Source organism: Saccopteryx bilineata, chromosome 6 (genome assembly GCF_036850765.1).
Source record: "Saccopteryx bilineata isolate mSacBil1 chromosome 6, mSacBil1_pri_phased_curated, whole genome shotgun sequence".
NCBI classification, from domain to species: domain Eukaryota; kingdom Metazoa; phylum Chordata; class Mammalia; order Chiroptera; family Emballonuridae; genus Saccopteryx; species Saccopteryx bilineata.
Genome location: NC_089495.1, coordinates 48,039,506 through 48,061,529, shown reverse-complemented (window position 1 = coordinate 48,061,529; position 22,024 = coordinate 48,039,506). Strand labels below are relative to the sequence as shown.

The following is a 22,024-nucleotide window of genomic DNA, read 5'->3' as shown; positions in this document are numbered from 1 at the left end:
AAGTAGAAGAAGAAAGCAACCTCCTTGCCTAGGTTAATACACTTGTCAAATGCCACTGCTCTAAAAACACTGCTCACAGGGGTCAACAGCCTTTAAAATAGGCAAGGAGAGTAGAAATAAAGAGAATAACTTTAAAAATAAAAAAATAAAAAACCCCACACCTATATGAATTTGAAAGAAGGGATGAATCTGATTTAAGATGAGACTTTTACAATGTACTTGAGATAAACAAAGACATAAGTTTCATACCTGATTTTGGGAACTGTAAAATCTGAAGGAAGTTTTGAGATTTTCACCATTTGAGGTCTGTTCGGAAATTTCTCAAAGATTCGAAGGCGCAAAGGGAGTTTTTCTTTGGTGTCTGCATTTGCTTCACTTTGCTTTAACTAAAGAAAAAAAATAAGGAGAAAAAGGGAAACTATAGTACTGTAAGTCATACATTATTCATTTTTTGAAAGAAACAATGAGTTGTTACAGGGAGGAGCAGTAGATGGCAGCAAAGAACCACCAAGTCTACTATGTCCCCTGCCATCTATTTGCTCTTCGAGTACTCAATCGAGCATCAGGAAAACAAAAATAAAAACTAAACAAAAAACTGAACCAGAAAAAAAATTTGAAGAAAATATTTATACAATATATTTAAATGAAGTCCCTTTTCATACCATTTTTTATTCTTGACTTATTTATTACAACATAGTTAACAGTCAAATTTGTTTTAGAAATATATGCTAGATTTAGAAACCAAAAGAATAAAAAATAATAATAAATGAAAATCCTAAGTGGTAATAATTGAAAAGAAGGAAAAATGTCAAGAAAATATGTAATTTATTGTAGCAGATTTAAAAAGAAAAGCTCAAAATGGAAAAAACACATTTGGCACCTAAAGGAAGAATTTCTATTTAATTCTAAAGATGCTTGGGAATTGTTACATTATATATCATCAAGCATCTTTGAAAGAAATGATAAGCAAATGATAAGTATGCATGTATGTATGCACATATTTTTTTTTATATAAGATGGTTTCTATATTTCTATAAGTGAGATTTCAGGAAACACAAGTCTTAACATCACAAACCAGAGCCAAGGCTGAGCTGAGTAGACATTACAAAGATGGACTTGGCTGGCAGAATTCTGACTTAAAATATGAGGTACTAGTATCTATACTTTCTCACCCTCCCTTCCAGGGCCGGCTTCTCTTGAGGCTCTTTGTTACTTTCTACTGACAATTTCCCTCCTTCCCAGCCTCTGTGCAGACCGGATTTTACCTTTCCATGTCCACCCCATATCCTGTCCTGACCCCAAAAACTGCATCTTTGAACATGAATCCTGTTTGAAGAATACATCTAATCCAGGCAGCCTTTTTAATGGGGTTAGTAAAGCATGTTTCCAAAGTCATCAGCTTCCTGTTCCTTGTTAAGTATGCTTTTCCTTTATAATTACAATTTGCTTTATATTTGTGGAAGGATTAGAATGAGAGTTCTTATAACAGAAAGATAGGTGGCAAGTCTTAGCTTGTACCCATATGGGGGATATCTCAACTATTTAGAGGAAACACAGGGCTGCATTTTTTTAAGAGAGAGAGAGAGAGGAGGGAGAGACAGGAAGGGAGAGAGATGAGAAGCATCAATTCATAGCTGTGGCACTTTAGTTGTTCATTGATTGCTTCTCATACATGCCTTGATGGGGGGGGGGTTCAAGGAGATCCAGTGATCCTTTGTTCAAACCAGTGATCTTGGGGCTTCAACCCACCGACCTTTGGGCTCAAGCCAGTGACCATGGGATCATTTCAAAGATCCCATGCTTAAGCCAAAGACTCACACTCAAGGTGGTGAGCCTGTGTTCAAGCTGGTAACCTTGGGGTTTGGAACCTGACACCTTAGTATCCCATGTTGACACTCTATGCATTGTACCACCACCGGTCAGGCCAGGCTGCAATGATTAATACAATATATAGCTCAGTAGTCCAATTGGTTTTGAGCTCATAGTGAGATTATTTATCTCATTTCTAGTTCAGAGGAATGTGCTTTCTTCCTCATTGTACTACATAATCTGTTCTAACATTTTTGATTTACATAATATAAACATTTTACCTTAGCCATTTGTATGTCTTATTTAATTCTGTGGCTTGTCTTTGGTTTCCTGTCTTAAGTGGTAATCTCATTTAGGGAAGAGGCTACTGCTGCTCATTGTCTCCCTCCCTCCCTAAGTGGAACACTGAGCACAGCACGTTCTCAATAATTTGATGGTTATGGTGATGACAGTGATAAAACATTAGCTCCCAAAGGCACAAAGCATAAATGGTTAGTAACTCCATGAGATGCAGGCAATTAGAAAAATGGTTCTATATATAAATAAAGATATTCATGAAGAAGAGACTTTTTTTCCAAAAGTTTATTGACACAAGGAGAAAAATATTTCTCAGGGTAAGTAGAGTATACAGAAAAAGAAAATGCAGTTAATAAGTTAAATCAGATTTGAAAGAAAGACAATTATATAAGGCTAAAGACGGGCTGAGAAGACAGAGCAGAAATAAGGTATTTAATTCATGCATTTGCTGACAGATTTATTTAAACGTTGGTGTGGGCTCTTGTAAATCAAATCTCATAGGCCATAGGTTCATTGCTAAATTCTAGGGATAGAAAAATAACTAAGACACAGCATTTTCCCTCACAGAGCCCATATTACAACAAATAGTTATATAAACAGATGACAATAAAATATAATAGTTACTCTAGCCATGATATAAACAAAGTGCTGGGAGCACAAGGTGAGGAGAAAAGAGAGAAATAAAAAAATAGAGGTGCTACTTCTACTTTCAGAGACTCCTTGGGCAGCAGAATGGCCACACATGACTATGTCAGTCAACATTGGGGTTCTAGATGCACGAAGACTGTTATGTATACTTTATGAGAATTAAATGTCTTCAAAAGACACAAATGGTATATTAATCAGGATATATCATCAAAACAAAAAAAAATGAGGTTCTTTTCTAAAAATCTCTCTGCTTGTCCATTCTCTTGAGCTCTACCAATATTCCTTAGTTGAAGACACCACCTGGTCTCCTGTTTTCTCTTCCATGGTCTCCCCATTTGGTTCAGCTCCTTGGAATCTTTTCTCCATCCTGTGGTCATAGTAATAGTTTTTACCTTCTGGCTTAAACCCTTCAGTGGTGTTCCATTGCTCTTAAAACAAAAGTCTCAATCAATCCTGATTTGGCTACTCCTACTTGTCCAGCCTCATCTGGCCCTATGTTTACACTATATTTTGGTCATGTCATTTTCTTCCAGTTCCTCAAAATTGTCTGGACCATCTTCCTCATAAGTTTTGTACCTGCTGGTGGCTCGGTTGGGAACTCCTCTCCTTTCCTTTCTGTCTTACTCTTCACTAACCTCTACTTGGTCTTCTGATTTCCACTCCACTAGCACTTCTTCAGAGAAGCTTTCTCTGACCACAATATGCTTTCTCATAGCATATTGGGTTGGACCACATTGTTATTTGTGTAGGTCAAAGCAGTAAAAAATAGACAATTTCTTATGGTTCAATCTAATATATATTGTATTTGGTTCCTAGAACTGCTATAATACAATAAATTACTACGAGATTGATATCTTAAACTAACAAGAATTTATTCTTTCAGTGTTCTGGAGGCTGGAGTTCCTAAATCAAAGTACTAGAAAGGTCGTACTCTCTCTGAAGGCTCTAGGGAAGAATCCTTCCTTGACTTTTTCAAGTTTCTTAGCAATTTCTGGTGTTTCTTGGCTTGTGGCTGCATCATTTAAATATTTGCCTCTGTCATCACAATGCCTTTTTGCCTGTGTGTTTCTATCTGAATTTCTTTCTTTTCTCTTACAAAAACACTAATTATTGATATTAGGGCCCACCTTAAACCAGTGTGATCTTAATTGATTACTTCTGCAAAAATATGATTTCCAATAAGATCCCATTTTGAGGTTCTGGGTGGGCATAAATTTTGGGGTATACTCAGTGGTGAGATTCAGATAATTTAACAACTGTTTTCTCTGCTCTTATGACCATCTTAAGTATGAAAAGAACATTATACTGGAAGGTAGTTTATTATTTCATGCATTTAATACTTAAACAAGAACAATAAAAGAAATACACAAAACTAGATTATAAAAAAGAATTTTAAAATATTAATGAAAAAATATTTAATAATACCTGACAAAAACAATAAAACTGTATTTAGGATATTTCCATATTGCTTCTTGATTGGCATCCTCACTTGCAATTTTTTTCACCTATGGACGGAATGAACATTACTATGGAAGCTTAGAATATGCTGTTGCGCAGATGAACGTTAAAAAAAAGTAAGAAAGGTAAATTTGTGATTTCCACATTGGGCAGCTGCCCAGGCGCCCACCTTAGCGAGATCCCTGATTACAAGAGCCATTTTAACAACTGGTTCACCAAACTCAACAAAAAATTAGGTATTGGTTCTGCCGCCCTGGCACAAACTGGCTGAATGCCACCACTGGGTCCACTGTTACATCCACGATGTATAACATTATTTGAAATTACAGCATGCGCCCACTTGAAGCTGAAACTGAAGACTGTAGGAGGCCAAGGAACATGTGGGGCTTTTCACTGTTTCACACCAAGGGCCTGTCACAATATTTGACATAAAGTAAGCTAAACAAATATTTATTGAATAAATAATTATACTGATCAGGTGTCAGCTCTAAACTCTTCAGCAGATAACAGAAACAAAAGAAAGGATTTTAGGTATACCCTGAAGGGTGGAGAGATAAGCAGAAAATATCTATTTACTGATTAAATAAATATGTTTGTGTGGAGCATAGATTTTCCTAGATTCACAGAAGAGAATAAAATTTGACTCTGGAATTTTATCTGAACTTATGTCTGCCATTGATTAACTTACTGATGAATGCTTAGAATAAATTTATGTATAAAATTTTATAATATTTATCAAATATCCCACAATACAATGTTTAACATATGCAGTTACCAGCATTAAAAAATAATCACCTTACCTATATGTTTTTTTAAATAAAATATTCTATTTTGTATTAGAGCTACTTATACTTCCCAAAGCTTGTAAGCCCCTTAGGGGCCACATTCCACTTTTTATTTACTTTTATAGCACCTTCTAGAGAGTAAAAACACAAGAACTGTTTCTGAATAAGTTAGAATGCAGTATGAGTTGATCATCACATGGTAAAAGTACAAAGAGCAAATAAGAAGCACTTTTCAATGACTCAAATGTTCCTCAGGTCCTGGAAACCCTCTCCCTGACTATGAGGCATTGCGACTACATAGGTGTGCAGAAGGGCCAGTTGACATTGTAAAAGATGTGAGGCTGTTCAAATGGTACATATACCAGATCTCTCTACTAAGTCACTAAATAGAATCTTCTACTAGTAGGAAGGGGCCTCTTTCCACACAGCAGTTGTGAATTTCACAATATAATGTTAAACAGTGGAAACCAGACAAAACAAAAGAGTACATACTGAATGTTTACATTTGTATAAAGTTAAAACACAGGCAACACTATCTATGCTGCTTGGTCTCAGGAGAGCAGTTACCTGGGAGGGGGGCGGGGTGTGTGTGTGAAGCGTAATAACTGGAAGGGTGTACAGAGAAGGGGCTCCTAAGAGGCTTCAATATATATATTTTTTATCTTTGTGCTGGTGTATTCTGTTTGTAAAAATGCAGCAAAATGTCTCTTTCTATTGATATATGTTTCTTATAGTAGAGTAAAAAGTTGGGTTTTTTTTTTAAAAAGGGTAGATGATGCAGGTGAGCAGAATCATTTAATCCATTCTTTGCCGCCATTAATCACCATAACCTTGACCACTCCTCCTCCCCATTCCATGATTATGCTTAAGATATAAAAAGAGCCTAAAAGATACTGTATAGCCACTATAAAGCTTCCTTAATATCTGATAAAATGGTATTCCACCTTTAATCCAAATTCTTTCCCCTTCTTGCTTGAAGCAGAGTTTTTTTGTTTGTTTTCTTTTCTTTTTGTTTGTTTTTAATTAATTTTAATTTATTGTGTTCACATGAATTCAAGTGTTCCACTCAATATAGTTCCCTCACCCCAACCCCCTTGTCCCCCATTGCCCACCCCTCCCCCCTTCCCTTTGGGATTTGCTGTCCTGTTATCTGTATCTCTGTTATGTATATATAATTTCACTAATCCCTCCACCTTCTCTGATCCCATCCCCTCCTCCACCTTCCCTCCACCAGCCATCCCTCTGCTCCCCATGACACCCTGTAGGCAGAGGTTCTCCAAGATTGAATCTACTTGGATGGCAATGAGTGAAATATGGACTATAAGAAATGGATCATCATTTAAGCTCTCTATATCACAAAAGCCGGCCTTACATAGAGCAATTTTAATTGTAAATGTCCACGTGGAATTATTTCAAAGGTTGTGATTCCTGAATAGAAGAAACATAATGCAGAGAACCCCAAGATTTTATTCTTTATACTGAAAAAGCTAGTATAAAGAACAAGTACAAAGGAAGGAGTTTAAAACAGCTTCGACTGAGCTTGAAGTCTGGCTGCGACAGATAGATCAGGTGATAGCTTCGGAAAAGACTCTCATGGTTAAAATACAAACACACACACACACACACATTTTCAAAAAAGAAATTGGAATCAAAGAAAAAAAATTTCAAACCTTGAGCTTTAAAAAATATAAATCATCTAAGCTCAGTGCTATTCTCTGGCTCAGCATCTGTCTGGCTGAGATATCATTACCCATTGGGTGGCTGAAAGCCTTTTGCTTTACTTGTGCTTCTCCAGAGAGTTGGGTGTAATTGCTCTGCATGACACCTACCCTGTTCTGCCTCATCGCTTAAATCTTCCATATTTCAGCCTGTGCTTTCTTCTGTTAAAATATTCAAACATTATTCAGTTTCAGCTCCTTTCTGAATGCTGCAGCAAATAACTGAATTGAAGGATTACACTAAATAAAATTTTTTTGGTCATTTTTGGTGTGATTCTTCTAAAAGAAAATAGCTTAAAAAGCATCTGGACTTTGAAAAGAGTTCTCTTTTGAAGTCTAGTCCATGCTTGTTTGAGAAATGGGCAGAGATCAGGGGGTGAAAGCGACCGAAATGTATTTTTTGTGTGTTCTTTTTCTTTTTTTTAAGTGAGAGGAGTAGAGATAGTGACACAAACTCCTGTATGTGCCCTGGCTGGGATCCACCTGGCAACTCTGTCTTGGGATGATGCTCAAGTACCAAGCTATTTTTAGTGCCTGAGGCCAATGCGCCTCAGTGCCTGGGGCCAATCAAGAGCCACTGGCTGCAGGAGAGAAAGAGGGAGAGCAAGGCGAGGGGAAAGAAGCAGACGAGTATTTCTCCTGTGTGCCTTGACTAGGAATCAGACCAACATGCTGGGATGCCACTCTACCACTGAGCGAACTGTCCAGGACTTACAATAATTTTTAATAAACCCAGTGGTTCCAAAGTCAAATCGTGGTTTTATGAATGTAAACAGGGTTCATTTCTCAGTTTGCATGTGGACCATAAAAGCTGTATTTTTGTATGACATCTGGCACCCCGAAATGTTCAAAGTAATTTAATAACTTCAGCTGATTGATGGCATGTGGCATTTCCTTTTCTACATCTCTCAACGGATTCAAGAGCTGTTACTCATTCATTTTTACAACATGCCCATGAAAGAAATGGGAAGCAGAGGGATGTTTTTGGAGGACCTAATACTCTGGGGAATTGAGTGGCTGCTCTGTGCTTCCTGGTTTAGCACTTATGGGCTAGTGCATTTACACCAGCTTCTGACATCCCTAAGATGGACACAAAAATGTTCCTTTTCATGCTCTTGTGTGATCTTGTTAAAACCTAAGGTCTTACAGGCTTTAAAATTCCTTCAGAGGGATACTCTGTACAGCAAAGTAAACAATCATTGCAATAAGGCTAGCCTAGCAGAAAATGCTAACAAGTTAGTAAAAGGTGAAAAGAAAACTGCTGAAAAACTAGAATATGAAATTATGTTGAAGGTATAAGTTTTCCTCATGTTATTGTCCCTTAAAAACCCCATTAATGGTTTCTTAGAGACAGCAGTAATAAATACAGTTTTGTTTTTGTATGTTTTTTTCTTCTAGGTTCAAAATCCTCTATTTTATATTATATCCTTCCTGTGTTACTCAACTGAAACACAGTTGTTTCCATTAGGGAATTAACTGAGTCATAGAAACATGTTCATTATGATAAAAATGCACATTTTTTTGCTTCATTTCAGATGAAATTAGAGTTCCACATAAACTAGATGCTTGGTTCTTGTTATGAGATGAATGTTTAGTAAGCAATAGGAACAAAACCCATACCAAAGGGGATTCAGAATATATATAGTGCTCTCACACAACTGTCCTCTCTGTTTTGATTTAGAAAACGTAGATGACAGCACACTTTAAGACTAAAAACAGTAAAAGAGTAAGAAGATGTGAATTCAAATTTTGGTCAGTTTTATAATCTCTTAGTCACTCTAGAATTTCAATGTTCTCAAATGAAAAATGAGGATCTTCACTCTTTTATATAAATGTCAGATACATAAGTGAAATAGCATATTGCCTATAATTTGAATTACTCAAGGGAAATGTGCTATAAAAACCAAAGTTATCCCTATGCCACAGGAACGGGTGGCTCTCTGTGACAATGATCTCATCTTAGTGAACAGAGAGAAATGAAGAGGACAGTGCATATGTCATATATGTGCCACTGCCCCCTCGCCTCCATCTAGTTCAGGACCACCTCATCCTTTCCCAGCCTTTCCTATTTTCCCCTCTTCACTGTGTTCATTGATTTATTGTCTTGAGTCTCTTGATTTAAAAAATTTAAGTAGAGGCCCTGGCCGGTTGGCTCAGTGGTAGAGCGTCGGCTTGGCGTGCAGAAGTCCCGGGTTTGATTCCCGGCCAGGGCACACAGGAGAAGCGCCCATCTGCTTCTCCACCGCTCCCCCTCTCCTTCCTCTCTGTCTCTCCCTTCCCCTCCCGCAGCCAAGGCTCCATTGGAGCAAAGATGGCCCGGGTGCTGGGGATGTCTTCTTGGCCTCTGCCCCAGGAGCTAGTGTGGCTCTGGTTGCAACAGAGCAATGCCCCGGGGGGGCAGAACATCACCCCCTGGTGGGCGTGCCGGGTGGATCCTGGTCTGGCGCATGCGGGAGTCTGTCTGACTGTCTCTCCCCGTTTCCAGCTTCCAAAAAATACAAAAAATAAAAAAATAAATAAATAATTTAAGTAGAGAGAGACAAACATTTCTCTTGATTGCATGTCCTTCTTTAATAGCCTTTCCTTTTCAACCTTGCTTCTTAAAGGAGTCACCAGTGCTCACCATCAACACTGTTTATCTACACTAATGTCCCACGCATCTTCCACCTTCTCTGGTCCCAGGTCTCTCCCCACCACCTCAGTGGGTCGGCTCTTGCCAGTCACCAACATTTCTTCCCATGTTGCTGAATCCAACAGTCACTTGGTCATCCAGGTTTTATCTTACTGCCACTCCTAAACCCTCCTAACTGCATTTCCATTTTAATCTTGTCTCTTTAAATTCATCTTTCAGGATACCATTAAAAGAAACATCATCATGTTCCCAGTCCTTAAAGTTATGCAAGGATAATCAACTGTGTATAGAAAATGATCATCTTCTCAGCATGATATCCAGTAACCTTTAGTGCCTTGCCCTTTAGACTTTAACAATACTGGTCTATGCATCCTTCCCACACAATCTTATTTCACGTTTGTGCCTTTGAATACCCTGTTCCCCTGCCTGCAATACACTTTTCTTCTACCCTTGATTAACTCTTATACATTCTTCAAAATTCATCTCCTCTAGGAAGATTTCTCAGAATAAAAACAACTGGTAGTTGAGCTAAAGCCTGCCAGGCTCACACGCCTTTGCTGTGAGGAAACAGGGACACTGGAAGGTGGGCTTCCCCCTCGCTCCTCTAAGGGAGGGTTCAGTCTCATCCAGCCCTGCTCCAGCCACCTATGACCTAACCTTGCCCAGAAAGCTGGGGTTTGCCACTGAAGGCTGAAGGTGCCCAGGGCCGTCGGCCCCATCTACGACACTGTGGACGAGCGTAGGGTATTTCTTCCAAGAAGCAGGTAAACTGATCTCATTTGCACAAGGGCCACTTAACTATGTTTTGCCTGAATAGTCAGGTTTTTTATTCTTCCCTCAAAGATCTCTGTTGTGGGTGTTGAAAGTCCTATTTTCTGCTGCTTTGCTTAATATATAGTGTTTCCTTTATCCCTCCTACCTCAATGCCCCACTCATATTTCAGGCTGGGACCTACTCCTAATTTAGAGCTCTCTTTCCTCCTTTTGCCAACTTGTATTATGAATTTACCTTTGCCACCCAGCTTAGTGTATCCCAAGGTTCTCTTTACCAGGCCACAGTCACAGAGCTCCAGGGAAAAGCAACCTGGTCTCAACTCTCCAGGCAGAGGAGAACAGAAGATCCATATCCACGCATGCTGCAAATGGCTTTTTCCAGTCTACCTGAATCATTACCAGCTAGAAGCAGTGGTCATTGGGACTTGGACATGAGCTGCAAAGTATAGAATGGTGACAACAATTCCAGTGCCATGAGGACTTTCCCTGTGGGGAACTTTCCTGGACTCCTGCTCCCTGTGACAGCTCCTAACAGACTGAACTATGGTTGGGTTGCATTTTTCAGGGATTTGCCATGGTGATGGGGCGAACTTGGACTTGGTGAACATGTTAAGGACACTACTCTTTTAGGGATTCTTGCTGTATTGGCCAAGAGTTTGCTTAAAGGCTTTTAATCACTGTAAAAAAAATAGAGGGCTGGATGAAGAAGATGGGGCACATATACACCATGGTATACTTTTCAGCTAGGAGAAATGATGACATCGGATCACTTGCAGAGGAATGGTGGAGTCTTGGTAGCATTGTGTGGGGTGAAATGGGCGAATCAGAAAAAAACAGGAACTGCAGGATTCCATACAATGGTGGGACATAGAAGCAAGACTAAGAGGCATGGACGGGAGTGTGGTGGTTACGGGGGGTGGGGGGAGGGAAGGAGGGAGAGGGGGAGGGGGAAGGGTACAGAGAGAACTGGATGGAGGGTGGCGGAGGACGATCTCTCTTCGGGTGATGGGTATGCAACAGAACTAAATGACAAGATAACCTGGAAATGTTTTCTTTGAATGTATGTACCCTGATTTATTGATGTCATCCCATTAAAATAAAAATTTATTTAAAAAAACAACAACTGGTAGTTGGAGTAGTGAACATGCATGCTACATACTGTGCTGAACACTTTGCATTGCTAATATTATTTGACCCTCAAAATAGTCCCCTGGTGTAAGTAACATAATTAGCTCCATATTCTAGCATGTTATAGATAAAGAAACTAAGGTCCAAGGAGCTTACGTCAGCTGCCTGAGGTCATGCAGCTAGGAATGTTAGCACTGAGATTTGACCACAATCATTCTGATGCCAGAGCCTGAGTTTCTAAACACTCATCAAAACATTTTCAAACAATAGATGGGCTTTTACTTCTTCAGTCTTGTACATGCTGTTTCTTTTATATGGGATGTTTTCTTCCACTTTGCTAACAAAATTTTATTCATCATTTTTGGACACATCTTGCTAACCTGACTCCCACCTGAGTTAGTCACATTTCCTCCTGTGTTTCTTCTACCTTTCCCTTAGTAAGAGGACAAATTTTTAACTAAGGGTTGGACTCTTTGTAGCCCCATGGCCTCACACTGTGCATTTATACACATAAGACAATGATAATATGATGGTGATAAGATGAAGAACAAAAGAGGCAACATCAATGGTGTCCCATTAACAGGGTGAAGTGGCTCATTTGTGATATTTCTCATTATTCTATTGTTCTTTTCTAAGTTCTTTGCAATATTGAATCAACCATATTAACCAGCACAACAAATCTGTCCAAATATAGATGAGTTATATTACTGGTAAAGATGAAGAGAAGAAATGATACGTCATTTCATGTTTTTCTATTAGAAACAAAATCTAAAAATGTTTTTGATTTGGATCCTGAAAATATATGCCTCAACGTTTCTTTTTCCTTTCTTTTTATTAAGTCAGAGGAGAGGAGGCAGAGAGACAGACTCCTGCATGCACCCTGATTGGGATCCACCAGGCAAGCCCACTAGGGGGCGATGCTCTGCCCATCTGGGCTGTTGCTCCATTGCTCAGCAACTGAGCTCTTCTTAGCACCTGAGGTGGAGGCCATGGAGCCATCCTCAGTGCCCAGGACCAACTTGTTCCAATCGAGCCATGGCTTTAGGAGGGAAAGAGAGAGAGAAAACAAAGCAAGAGGGGGAGTGGTGGAAAAGCAGATGGTAACTTCTCCTGTGTGCCTTCACCAGGATTCAAACCCAGGACATCCATACCCAGGGCTGGTGCTCTACTACTGAAACAACCAGCCAGGGCCAGCCCCAACTTTTCAAGATCAAAAAGCATAATTAACTATAAATTTCATGCAACATATTCACGGTATAAAGGTTCAAGGTATTTACTCTTTAAAACAAAGCAACACAACAGCCAATGCATATGTTTATCTGTTGTGTTATTAGAGTTTACCATCATAGAAAATTCTTACTCCATTAAAAAAAATTTATTTTGAAATAATTTGAAACTCACATAAGAGCTGCAAAGATAGTCCAGAGTTTCAAGATACCCTAGACCAGTGGTCCCCAACCTTTTTTGGGCCATGGACTGGTTTAATGTCAGAAAATATTTTCATGGACCAGCCTTTAGGGTGGGACAGATAAATGTATCACGTGACCGAGACAAGCGTCAAGAGTGAGTCTTAGACAGATGTAACAGAGGGAATCTGGTTATTTTTTAAAAATAAAGCATCATTCACACTTAAATATAAATAAAATGGAAATAATGTAAGTTATTTATTCTTTCTCTGTGGACCAGTACCAAATGGCCCATGGACTGGTACCGGTCCGTGGCCCGGGGTTTGGGGACCACTGCCCTAGACCCATCTTTCTCCTATGTTAGCATCTTACATAATCATAGAACATTTATAAAAAACTAAGAAAATAAACTTGGTCAATGCTTCTGCACTAACTGAAGTGCAGAAGTTACTTGGAATTCCCAGGTTTTTGCATGAATGCCTTTTCATGTTTCAGAATCCTATCCAGAATACCATATTATATTTCATTGTTATGTCTTCTTAGACTCTTCTTGGCTGTAACAGTTTCTCAAACTTCTCTTGTTTTGAATGACCTTGAATGTTTTAAAGAGTACTGGGCAGATAATTTGTAAAGTACCCCTCAATTAGAGATTGTCTGATGTTTTCTCATGATTAAACTGAGGTTATGGATTTTTTTAAACAACTACCATAAAGCTGAGATGCTTATCTTATGATATAAGGGGTACATGGCATCAATATGCCTTAATAGTGGTGATGTTAGCCATAATCTCTTGAGAAAGGTGTGTCTGCTAATTTTCTTCACTATAAAATTACAATGTTTCCCTTTCCTTACACTATAAGTTAGAAGCAAGTCACTAGGTGCCTGACACTCCAGGAATGAAGAATTACTCCTAGGAAGAAGTTCTGAGTATCAAAGAATTTGTAGACACATATTAAAACCATCATAACAATTAAAAAAATGATTTTGGGGGAGATACTTTCAGGCCATATAAATACCCCCATTTTCCCTTAAAGTTTCACATACTAATTTTAGCATTCATCTGTAGATCTTGGCTGTACTAATTATAACTGCATTGTCCTGTGGACCAAAAAAAGGGGGTTCTAAGTGACGTCAGAGAAATAGCACCATATGCTCCTGATATCTCCCCCTGCACTTTCAACAAATTCAACAACTAGAGACAGATAATCTCAGGAGCATCTGAAATACACATACACCAAAAAAAGGTACAATTGGGTGCAAAGGTGGCTGAATATATAATCCACTTTGAAGGAAATAAGACGGAGAATGGAGTATTCTGTTTTCGCTTGGAACTGAGAGGAAAGGAGGGCTAGGGGAGAGGGAAGAAGCTGGGCTAGGGCAGACAGTCAAGCTGAAGAGAGAGTACGCTGGCGGCTCAGCCTGAGATCGCAGACGCACAGCTAGTGTGAGCAGCAGACTCTGGCAGAGGTTGCCTGCAGAAGCCGGCACCAGAGCAGCTTTGGGCTTTGTTCACTCCAGGTCTGCGATCATGGGCAGGGTGCGAGTGGCTCCACCTGGCGCCTCTGGCGTGGGCATGCACGCTCACGGATGGAGGGGCTATGCTGAAGACTGTCAGCAGTGGACTTCTGTGTGGGCTGTAGCCAGAGTTTCTGTGTGGTCCTGGCTCCCCAACCAACAAACAGTATGGGAAGTGCATAAGGGCTGGGATCCCTAGGCCTGGACCTGTCAAGGCAGGCGCCTCTGCCAGCCGATACAGGCTACAAAGCACATTCCCACCGAGCAGACCTCAGAGAGCATTGCAGAAGTGGTGGAAGTTGGGCGCTGGGCACACAAGCCGCTTGCCGTGGGCTACCAAACAGGGCACAAAGGAGAAGCCTGAGGATATCGGACCCGCAGAGTGCTGAGGAAAACTAGACATACCTGGATACCTTTAGAAAGAAGCCTGACCAGCAGTCAACTCACAGCCCTGCCAGCTTATGCTGGCGGCTCTGGTTGACAAAGCCTTACCCAGAACTGTGCTTTGAGCAGACCTGGAGGACGGACTTGGTAGCTCTTAGGGCCTCTTGCTCTGCAGGCAAAGGCTGGGGCAACTTCCTGCCAGCTGCTACAGATTACAAAGCACATTCCCACGGAGCAGACCTCAGAGAGCATTGCAGAAGTGGTGGGGGCTGGGCTGCAGGCTTCCAAACAGAGCACAAGGGAGAAACCCGTGGAGAGCAGGCCCACAGAGTGCTGAGGCAAATTAGACATACCTTGAGACCCTAAGAAAGGAGCCTGACCAGCAGTGAGCTCACTGCCCTGACTGCTTATGCTGGCGGCTCTGGTTGACAAAGCCTTACCCAGAATTGTGCTTTGAGTGGACCTGGAGGAGGAACTTGGCAGCTCTTAGGACCTCTTGTTCTGCAGGCAGAGGCTGGGCAACTTCCTGCCAGCCGATACAGGTTACAAAGTGCATTCCCACGGAGCAGACCTCAGAGAGCACTGTGGAAGATGTGCGGGCTGGGTTGCAGGCTTCCAAACAGGGCACAAGGGAAAAAAGCCTGGGGAGAGTAGACCCACAGAGCACTGAGGCATGCTAGACATGCTCAGAGGATCTTAGAAAGGCACCTGAAAGGCAATCAACTCCCTGCCCTGCCTGCTTATGTTGGCAGCTCTCATTGGCAAAGCCTTATCCAGAACTGTGCTTTGAGCAGGGCTGGAGGGGAGACTTGGCAACTCTTAGAGCCTCTTGCTCTGCAAGCAGTGGCTGGGGCAACTTTACAGCTGGGTCCCCAGGCTGCTGGCTCAGGAAGGAGAGATGTGGGGAGAGGCTCTGGGAAAACTGACTCTCCCATTGATGGAGTCTGCAAACCCTAAAAAGACCTGCCTACCAATGGGACTGAGGCCTAGCTTATATCATCACCATAGCAACACATCAACTGCAAATCTCCAATAAAGAGTGCCAAGGAGCAAAACCTGTAGTACAGCGCCACTGCAAAAAATAAAAAAGAAGATAATCTCTCAAAACCAAGAAAAATTCACATTTTTATAACTTTTTTTTCCATTTCTTTCTGATATTTTTCATCTCTTTTTTTCCCACTTTGGTCATTTTATCCTCTTTCCATCTTATTCTTTCCTTTTCATTTTGAACTTCATAACCCATGGTGTTACATTTTCCATTCTTGTTTTATTTTTATTTTTATGAGGATTACATTCTAAAAACCATAACTTCTTTTTTTTTTCTTCTTTTCTCTTTCACTTTCTTTCTCATTCAATTGTCATTCACAAACAAATTATTTTATTCTGGATTCAAATATTTCCTTTGTGGCATTTTGTCTGTTTTTTACTTCATTTTTTATCTCTTTGTCACTTCCCCCCAACTCTGGCTCTCCATTCTATGTAGTTTTTGTTCCACTTAAGACAATAGACTTTTCATTTTTTCACTGTATTTTTTCAATTTTTTTCTTTTCTTTTTTTAAATCATCTTTTATTAGTGTTATTAACAATGGCACTCTCAAATGCCATTAAGGAAAAAGAAATCAAATATCATGGATACAAAAGACAGAGATGTAACTCAAATAGATGAGGAAGAATTTATAGAAAAAAATTTCAATTGCTTGGAAATTTTGGAGTTAAATGACAGAGAATTAAAAACTGAAGTCCTAAAAATACTTAGGGAAGTACAAGAAAGAATGGAAAGGCAATTTAGAGAGCTCAAAAAACAATTCAATGAACAAAAAGAATACTTCACCAAGAAAATTGAAGCTATGAAAATGAATAAAACGAAGAGGAAAACTCAATTCATGAAAAGAAAAACAAGATAACAAGCTTAGCAAATAGAACAGACCAGATAGAGGAGAAAATTAGTGACATAAAAGACAGGCAACTAGAGACAACACAGAAAAAAGAGGAGAGAGACTCACAAATTAAATAAATTGAAAAAGCCTTACAAAAACTGTCTGACTCCATCAGGAAGAGAAACATAAGAATAATGGGTATATCAGAAGGAGAAGAAAGAGAAAATGGAATGAATATATTCAAACAAGTAATAAGACAAAAACTTCCCAAACCTGTGGAAAGAATTAGAGCCTCGAATTCAAGAAGCAAACAGAACACCGAGTTATTTTAATCCTAACAAACCTGCTCCAAGGCACATCATAATGAAATGATCACAAACCAATGACAAAGAAAAAATTCTCAAGGCAGCCAGGGAAAAGAATACAACATATAAAGGAAGGCCCATTAGATTATCATCAGATTTCTCAGCAGAAACTCTACAAGCCAGAAGAGAGTGTTCCCCAATATTTAAAGTTCTGAAAGAGAGGAACTTCCAGCCAAGAACACTATATCTATCAAAGCTATCCTTCAAATACAAAGGGGAAATAAAAACATTCACTGGTATAGAAAAGATGAGAAATTTATCACCAGAAAACCCCTGTTTCAGGAAATACTAAAGGGGGTTATCTGGCCAGATACAGAGAACAAACTAAAACAAAACTACAAGTAAAAGCTCCATCAAGATCACAATAAAACCAAGATTAATCTGTGACAACAAAAACAAAAATGGGGAGAGGACAAAGATTAACAGTAGCAAAGGACAATGGAGTGCAGAAACACTCATGAGATAATGTATTACAATGAACATGATATGTATCCTTTCTATTATTTAATGGTAACCACCCCTGAAAAAAATCACCACAGAAACACATGGCTTAAAAAGAGAAGAAACAGAGGAAAGGAGTATGAGATATAACCAAACAAAAACAAATGATAGAAAAACAAAAAAGAAAAACCAAACAAGATACAAAGCTATCAGAAACTAATATATAAAATGGCAATAGAATATTCTCAAGTGTCAATAATTACACTAAATATGAATGGATTGAACTCACTAATAAAAAGACACAGAGTAGCAGAATGGATTAAAAATGAAAATCCAACTGTATGCTGCCTTCAAAAAACACATCTAAGCTACAAGAATAAAACCAAATTCAAAGTGAGGTTGGAAAACGATTCTCCAAGCAAATAACATCCAAAAAAAAGCAGGTGTAGCCATACTCATATCTAACAATGCTGACTACAAGACAGCAAAGGTAATCAGAGACAAAATGGTCATTTTATAATGATAAAGGGGACACTGAATCAAGAATACATAACACTTCTTAATATACATGCACCAAACCAAGGAGCACCAAAATATATAACACATCTACTAACTGACATAAAAATAAAAACCAACAAATATACATTCATACTTGGAGACCTCAATACACTACTGACGGCTCTAGATCATTCATCCAAACAGAAAATCCATAAAGAATTAAACAAAACATTAAACATTTGGCATTAAATGAAACACTGGAACAATTGGATATGATAGACATCTACAGGACATTTCATCCCAAAGTGCCAGAGTATACATTTTCCTCCAGTATACATGGAACCTTCTCAAGAATTGACCATATGTTGGGCCACAAAAATAACATCAACAAATTCAGAAAGATTAAAATTATACCAAGCATATTCTCTGACCATAAAGCTTTGAAACTAGAATTCAACTGCAAAAAAGAAGTAAACAAACCCACAAAAATGTGGAAATTAAACAACATACTTCTAAAAAATAAGTGGGTCAAAGAAGAATAAAAGCAGAGATCAAAAGATACATAAAGACAAACAAAAATGACAATATTACATATCAGAATCTCTGGGATGCAGCAAAAGCAGTAATAAGAGGGAAATTCATATCACTATAAGCATATATGAACAAACAAGAGAGAGAACAAGTAAGCAACTTAACCTCACATCATAAGGAACTAGAAAAATAACAAAGGTAACCCAAAATCAGCAGAAAAAAGGAAATAATAATCAGAGCATAAACAAATGAAATAGAGAACAGAAAAACTACAGAAAAAATCAATAAAACAAGGAGCTGGTTCTTTGAAAAGATCAATAAAATTGACAAACCCTTGGCAAGACTTACTAAGGAAAAAAGAGAAAGGACTCATATAAACAAAATCCAAAATGAAAGAGGAGAAACCACCTCAGATATCATAGATATACAAAGAATTATTGGAGAATACTATGAAAAACTATATGCCACCAAATTTAACAATCTAGAAGAAATGAATGAATTCCTAGAATACAATTTTCCTAGACTGAGTCATGAAGAAGTAGAAAGCCTAAACAGACCCATAAGCAGGGAGGAAATAGAAACAACTATCAAAAACCTCCCCAAAAATAAAAGTCCAGGGCCAGACAGCTATATTAGTGAATGCTATCAAACATTCAAAGAAGACTTGGTTCCTGTTCTACTCAGTCTTCCAAAAAATTGAAGAAGAAGCAATACTTCCAAACACATTTTATGAGGTCAACATAACCCCATAACCCTTATACCAAAACCTGTCAAGGACAACACAAAGAAAGAAAACTACAGACCAGTATCTCTAATAAATACAGATGCTAAAATATTAAACAAAATACTAGCAAATCGAATACAATACTTTAAAAAAATAATTCATCATGATGAAGTGGGATTCATCCCAGAATCACAAGGATGGTTCAACATACGTAAAACACTTAACGTAATACACCATATCAACAAAACAAAGAACAAAAACCATATCATCCTATTAATAGATGCAGAAAAAGCATTCGATAAAATACAGCACAATTTTATGTTTAAAACACTCAACAAAATGGATATAGAAGAAAAATATCTCAACATAATAAAGGCCATTTATGACAAATCATCAGCTAACATCATATTAAATGGCATAAAACTGAGGACTTTTCCTCTGAAATCAGGAACAAGACAAGGTTGTCCACTCTGTCCACTCTTATTCAACTTAGTGCTGGAAGTCCTAGCCAGAGAAGTTGGATAAGAGAAAGAAATTAAAGGCATTCATATTGGGAAAGAAGAAGTAAAGGTTTCACTTTTTGCAGATGATATGATCCTAAACATTGAAAACCCCAAAGACTTTACAAAAAACACTATTAGAAACAATAAACCAATACAGTAAGGTCGCAGGATACAAAGTTAATATACAGAAGTCTATTGCCTTTGTATATACGAACTCAAAAAAATAATCCCCTTCATGGTTGCAACAAAAAAAATAAAATACCTAGGAATAAACATAACAAAGAATGTAAAGAATCTATATAATGAAAACTATAAAGCATTGTTACGGGAAATAAAAAAGATACAATGAAATGGAAAAATATTCCTTGTTCTTGGATAGGAAGAATAAATATAGTCAAAATGACCATATTACCTAAAGTGATATACAAATTTAATGCAATTCCCATCAAAATTCCAATATCGTTTTTTAAAGAAATGGAACAACAAATCATCAGGTTTATATGGAACTATAAAAAACCCTGAATAGCCAAAGTAATTCTAAGAAAAAAGAACAAAGCTGGGGGTATTACAATACCTGAATTCAAATTATATTATACAGCCACAACAATCAAAACAGCATGGTATTGGCGGCAGAAAAATAGACACTCAGACCAATGGAACAGAATAGAAAGCCCAGAAATAAAACCACATATATATGGTCAAATAATCTTTGATAAAGGGGCCAATGACACACAATGGAGAAAAGAAGCCTCTTCAATAAATGGTGCTGGGAAAACTGGAAAGCCACATGCAAAAGAATGAAACTCGACTGCACTTTGTCCCCTTGTACTAAAATTAATTCAAAATGGATCAAAGACGTAAATAAAAGAACTGAAACAATAAATTACATAGAAGAAAACATAGGTACTAAACTCATGGACCTTGGCCATAAAGAGCACTTTATGAATTTGACTCCAAAGGTAAGGGAAGTGAAAGCAAAGATAAATGAATAGGACCACATCAGACTAAGAAGCTTTGCACAGCAAGAGAAACTGACAACAGCCCTGGCCGGTTGGCTCAGCGGTAGAGCGTCGGCCTGGCGTGTGGGGGACCCGGGTTCAATTCCCGGCCAGGGCACATAGGAGAAGCGCCCATTTGCTTCTTCACCCCCCCACCCCCTCCTTCCTCTCTGTCTCTCTCTTCCCCTCCTGCAGCCAAGGCTCCATTGGAGCAAAGATGGCCCGGGCCCTGGGGATGGCTCCTTGGCCTCTGCCCCAGGCGCTAGAGTGGCTCTGGTCGCGGCAGAGCGACGCCCCGGAGGGGCAGAGCATTGCCCCCTGGTGGACATGCTGGGTGGATCCCGGTCGGGCACATGCGGAGTCTGTCTGACTGTCTCTCCCCGTTTCCAGCTTCAGAAAAAATACAAAAAAAAAAAAAAAGAGAAACTGACAACAAAACAAACAGACAGCCAACTAAATGGAAGATGATATTTTCAAACAACAGCACAGATAAGGGCCTAATATCCAAAATATATAAAAAACTCACAAAACTCAACAACAAACAAGCAAACAATCCAATAAAAAAATGGGAAGAGGACATGAACAGATACTTCTCCCAGGAAGAAATGCCAACAGATATATGAAAAGATGCTCATCTTCATTAACTATTAGAGAAATGCAAATCAAAACTACGATGAGATACCTCCTCACACCTGTTAGATTAGCTATTATCAAAAAGACAGGTAATAACAAGTGTTGGAGAGGCTGTGGAGAAAAAGGAACCTTCATTCACTGTGTGTGAGAATGTAAAGTAGTACAACCATTATGGAAGAGAGTATGGTGATTCCTCAAAAAATTAAGAATAGAACTACCATATGACCCAGCAATCGCTCTACTGGGTATATACCTCCAAAACTCAAAAACACTGTTACGTAAAGACACATGCAGCCCCATGTTCACTGAAGCATTGTTCACAGTAGCCAAGACATGGAAACAACCTAAAAGCCCTTCAATAGATGACTGGATAAAGAAGATGTGGTACATATATACTATGGAATACTACTCAGCCATAAGAAATGACGACATCGGATCATTTACAACTACATGGATGGACCTTGATAACATTATACTGAGTGAAATAAGTAAATCAGAAAAAAACTAAGAACTATATGATTCCATACATAGGTAGGACACAAAAATGAGACTCAGGGACATGGACAAGAGTGTGGTGGTTACCAGGGAGAGGGGAAAAGAAGAGAGGAAGGGGGGAGGGGCACAAAGAAAACTAAATAGAAAGTGATGGAAGACAATTTGACTTTGGGTGATGGGTATACAACATAATCAAATGTCAAAATGACCTAGAGATGTTTTCTCTGAATCTATGTACCCTAATTAATCAATGTCACCCCATTAAAATTAATTGTCTAAATAAAATAATAAATTTAAAAAAGAGGGGTTCTATGAAAAGTAACTGCACAGAGTGTTCTGATCACAAATCTAACTGAGCAGATTATGGTGGGCACTCATGCCTTGGGTCTATAACTTCTTTAGTAAA

General features: G+C 38.8%; 1 protein-coding gene across 3 annotated transcripts in view; it reads right to left on the bottom strand.

Moving 5' to 3' along the window:
* Positions 1–22,024, bottom strand: part of NALCN (sodium leak channel, non-selective) — a 361,051-nt gene that overhangs the window by 98,508 nt on the left and 240,519 nt on the right. For all 3 annotated transcript variants that reach the window (XM_066235655.1, XM_066235656.1, XM_066235654.1), the window contains exon 16: positions 250–386. In XM_066235655.1, coding sequence (XP_066091752.1) covers positions 250–386 — 137 coding nt within the window. The remainder of the gene's footprint in view (positions 1–249; positions 387–22,024) is intronic.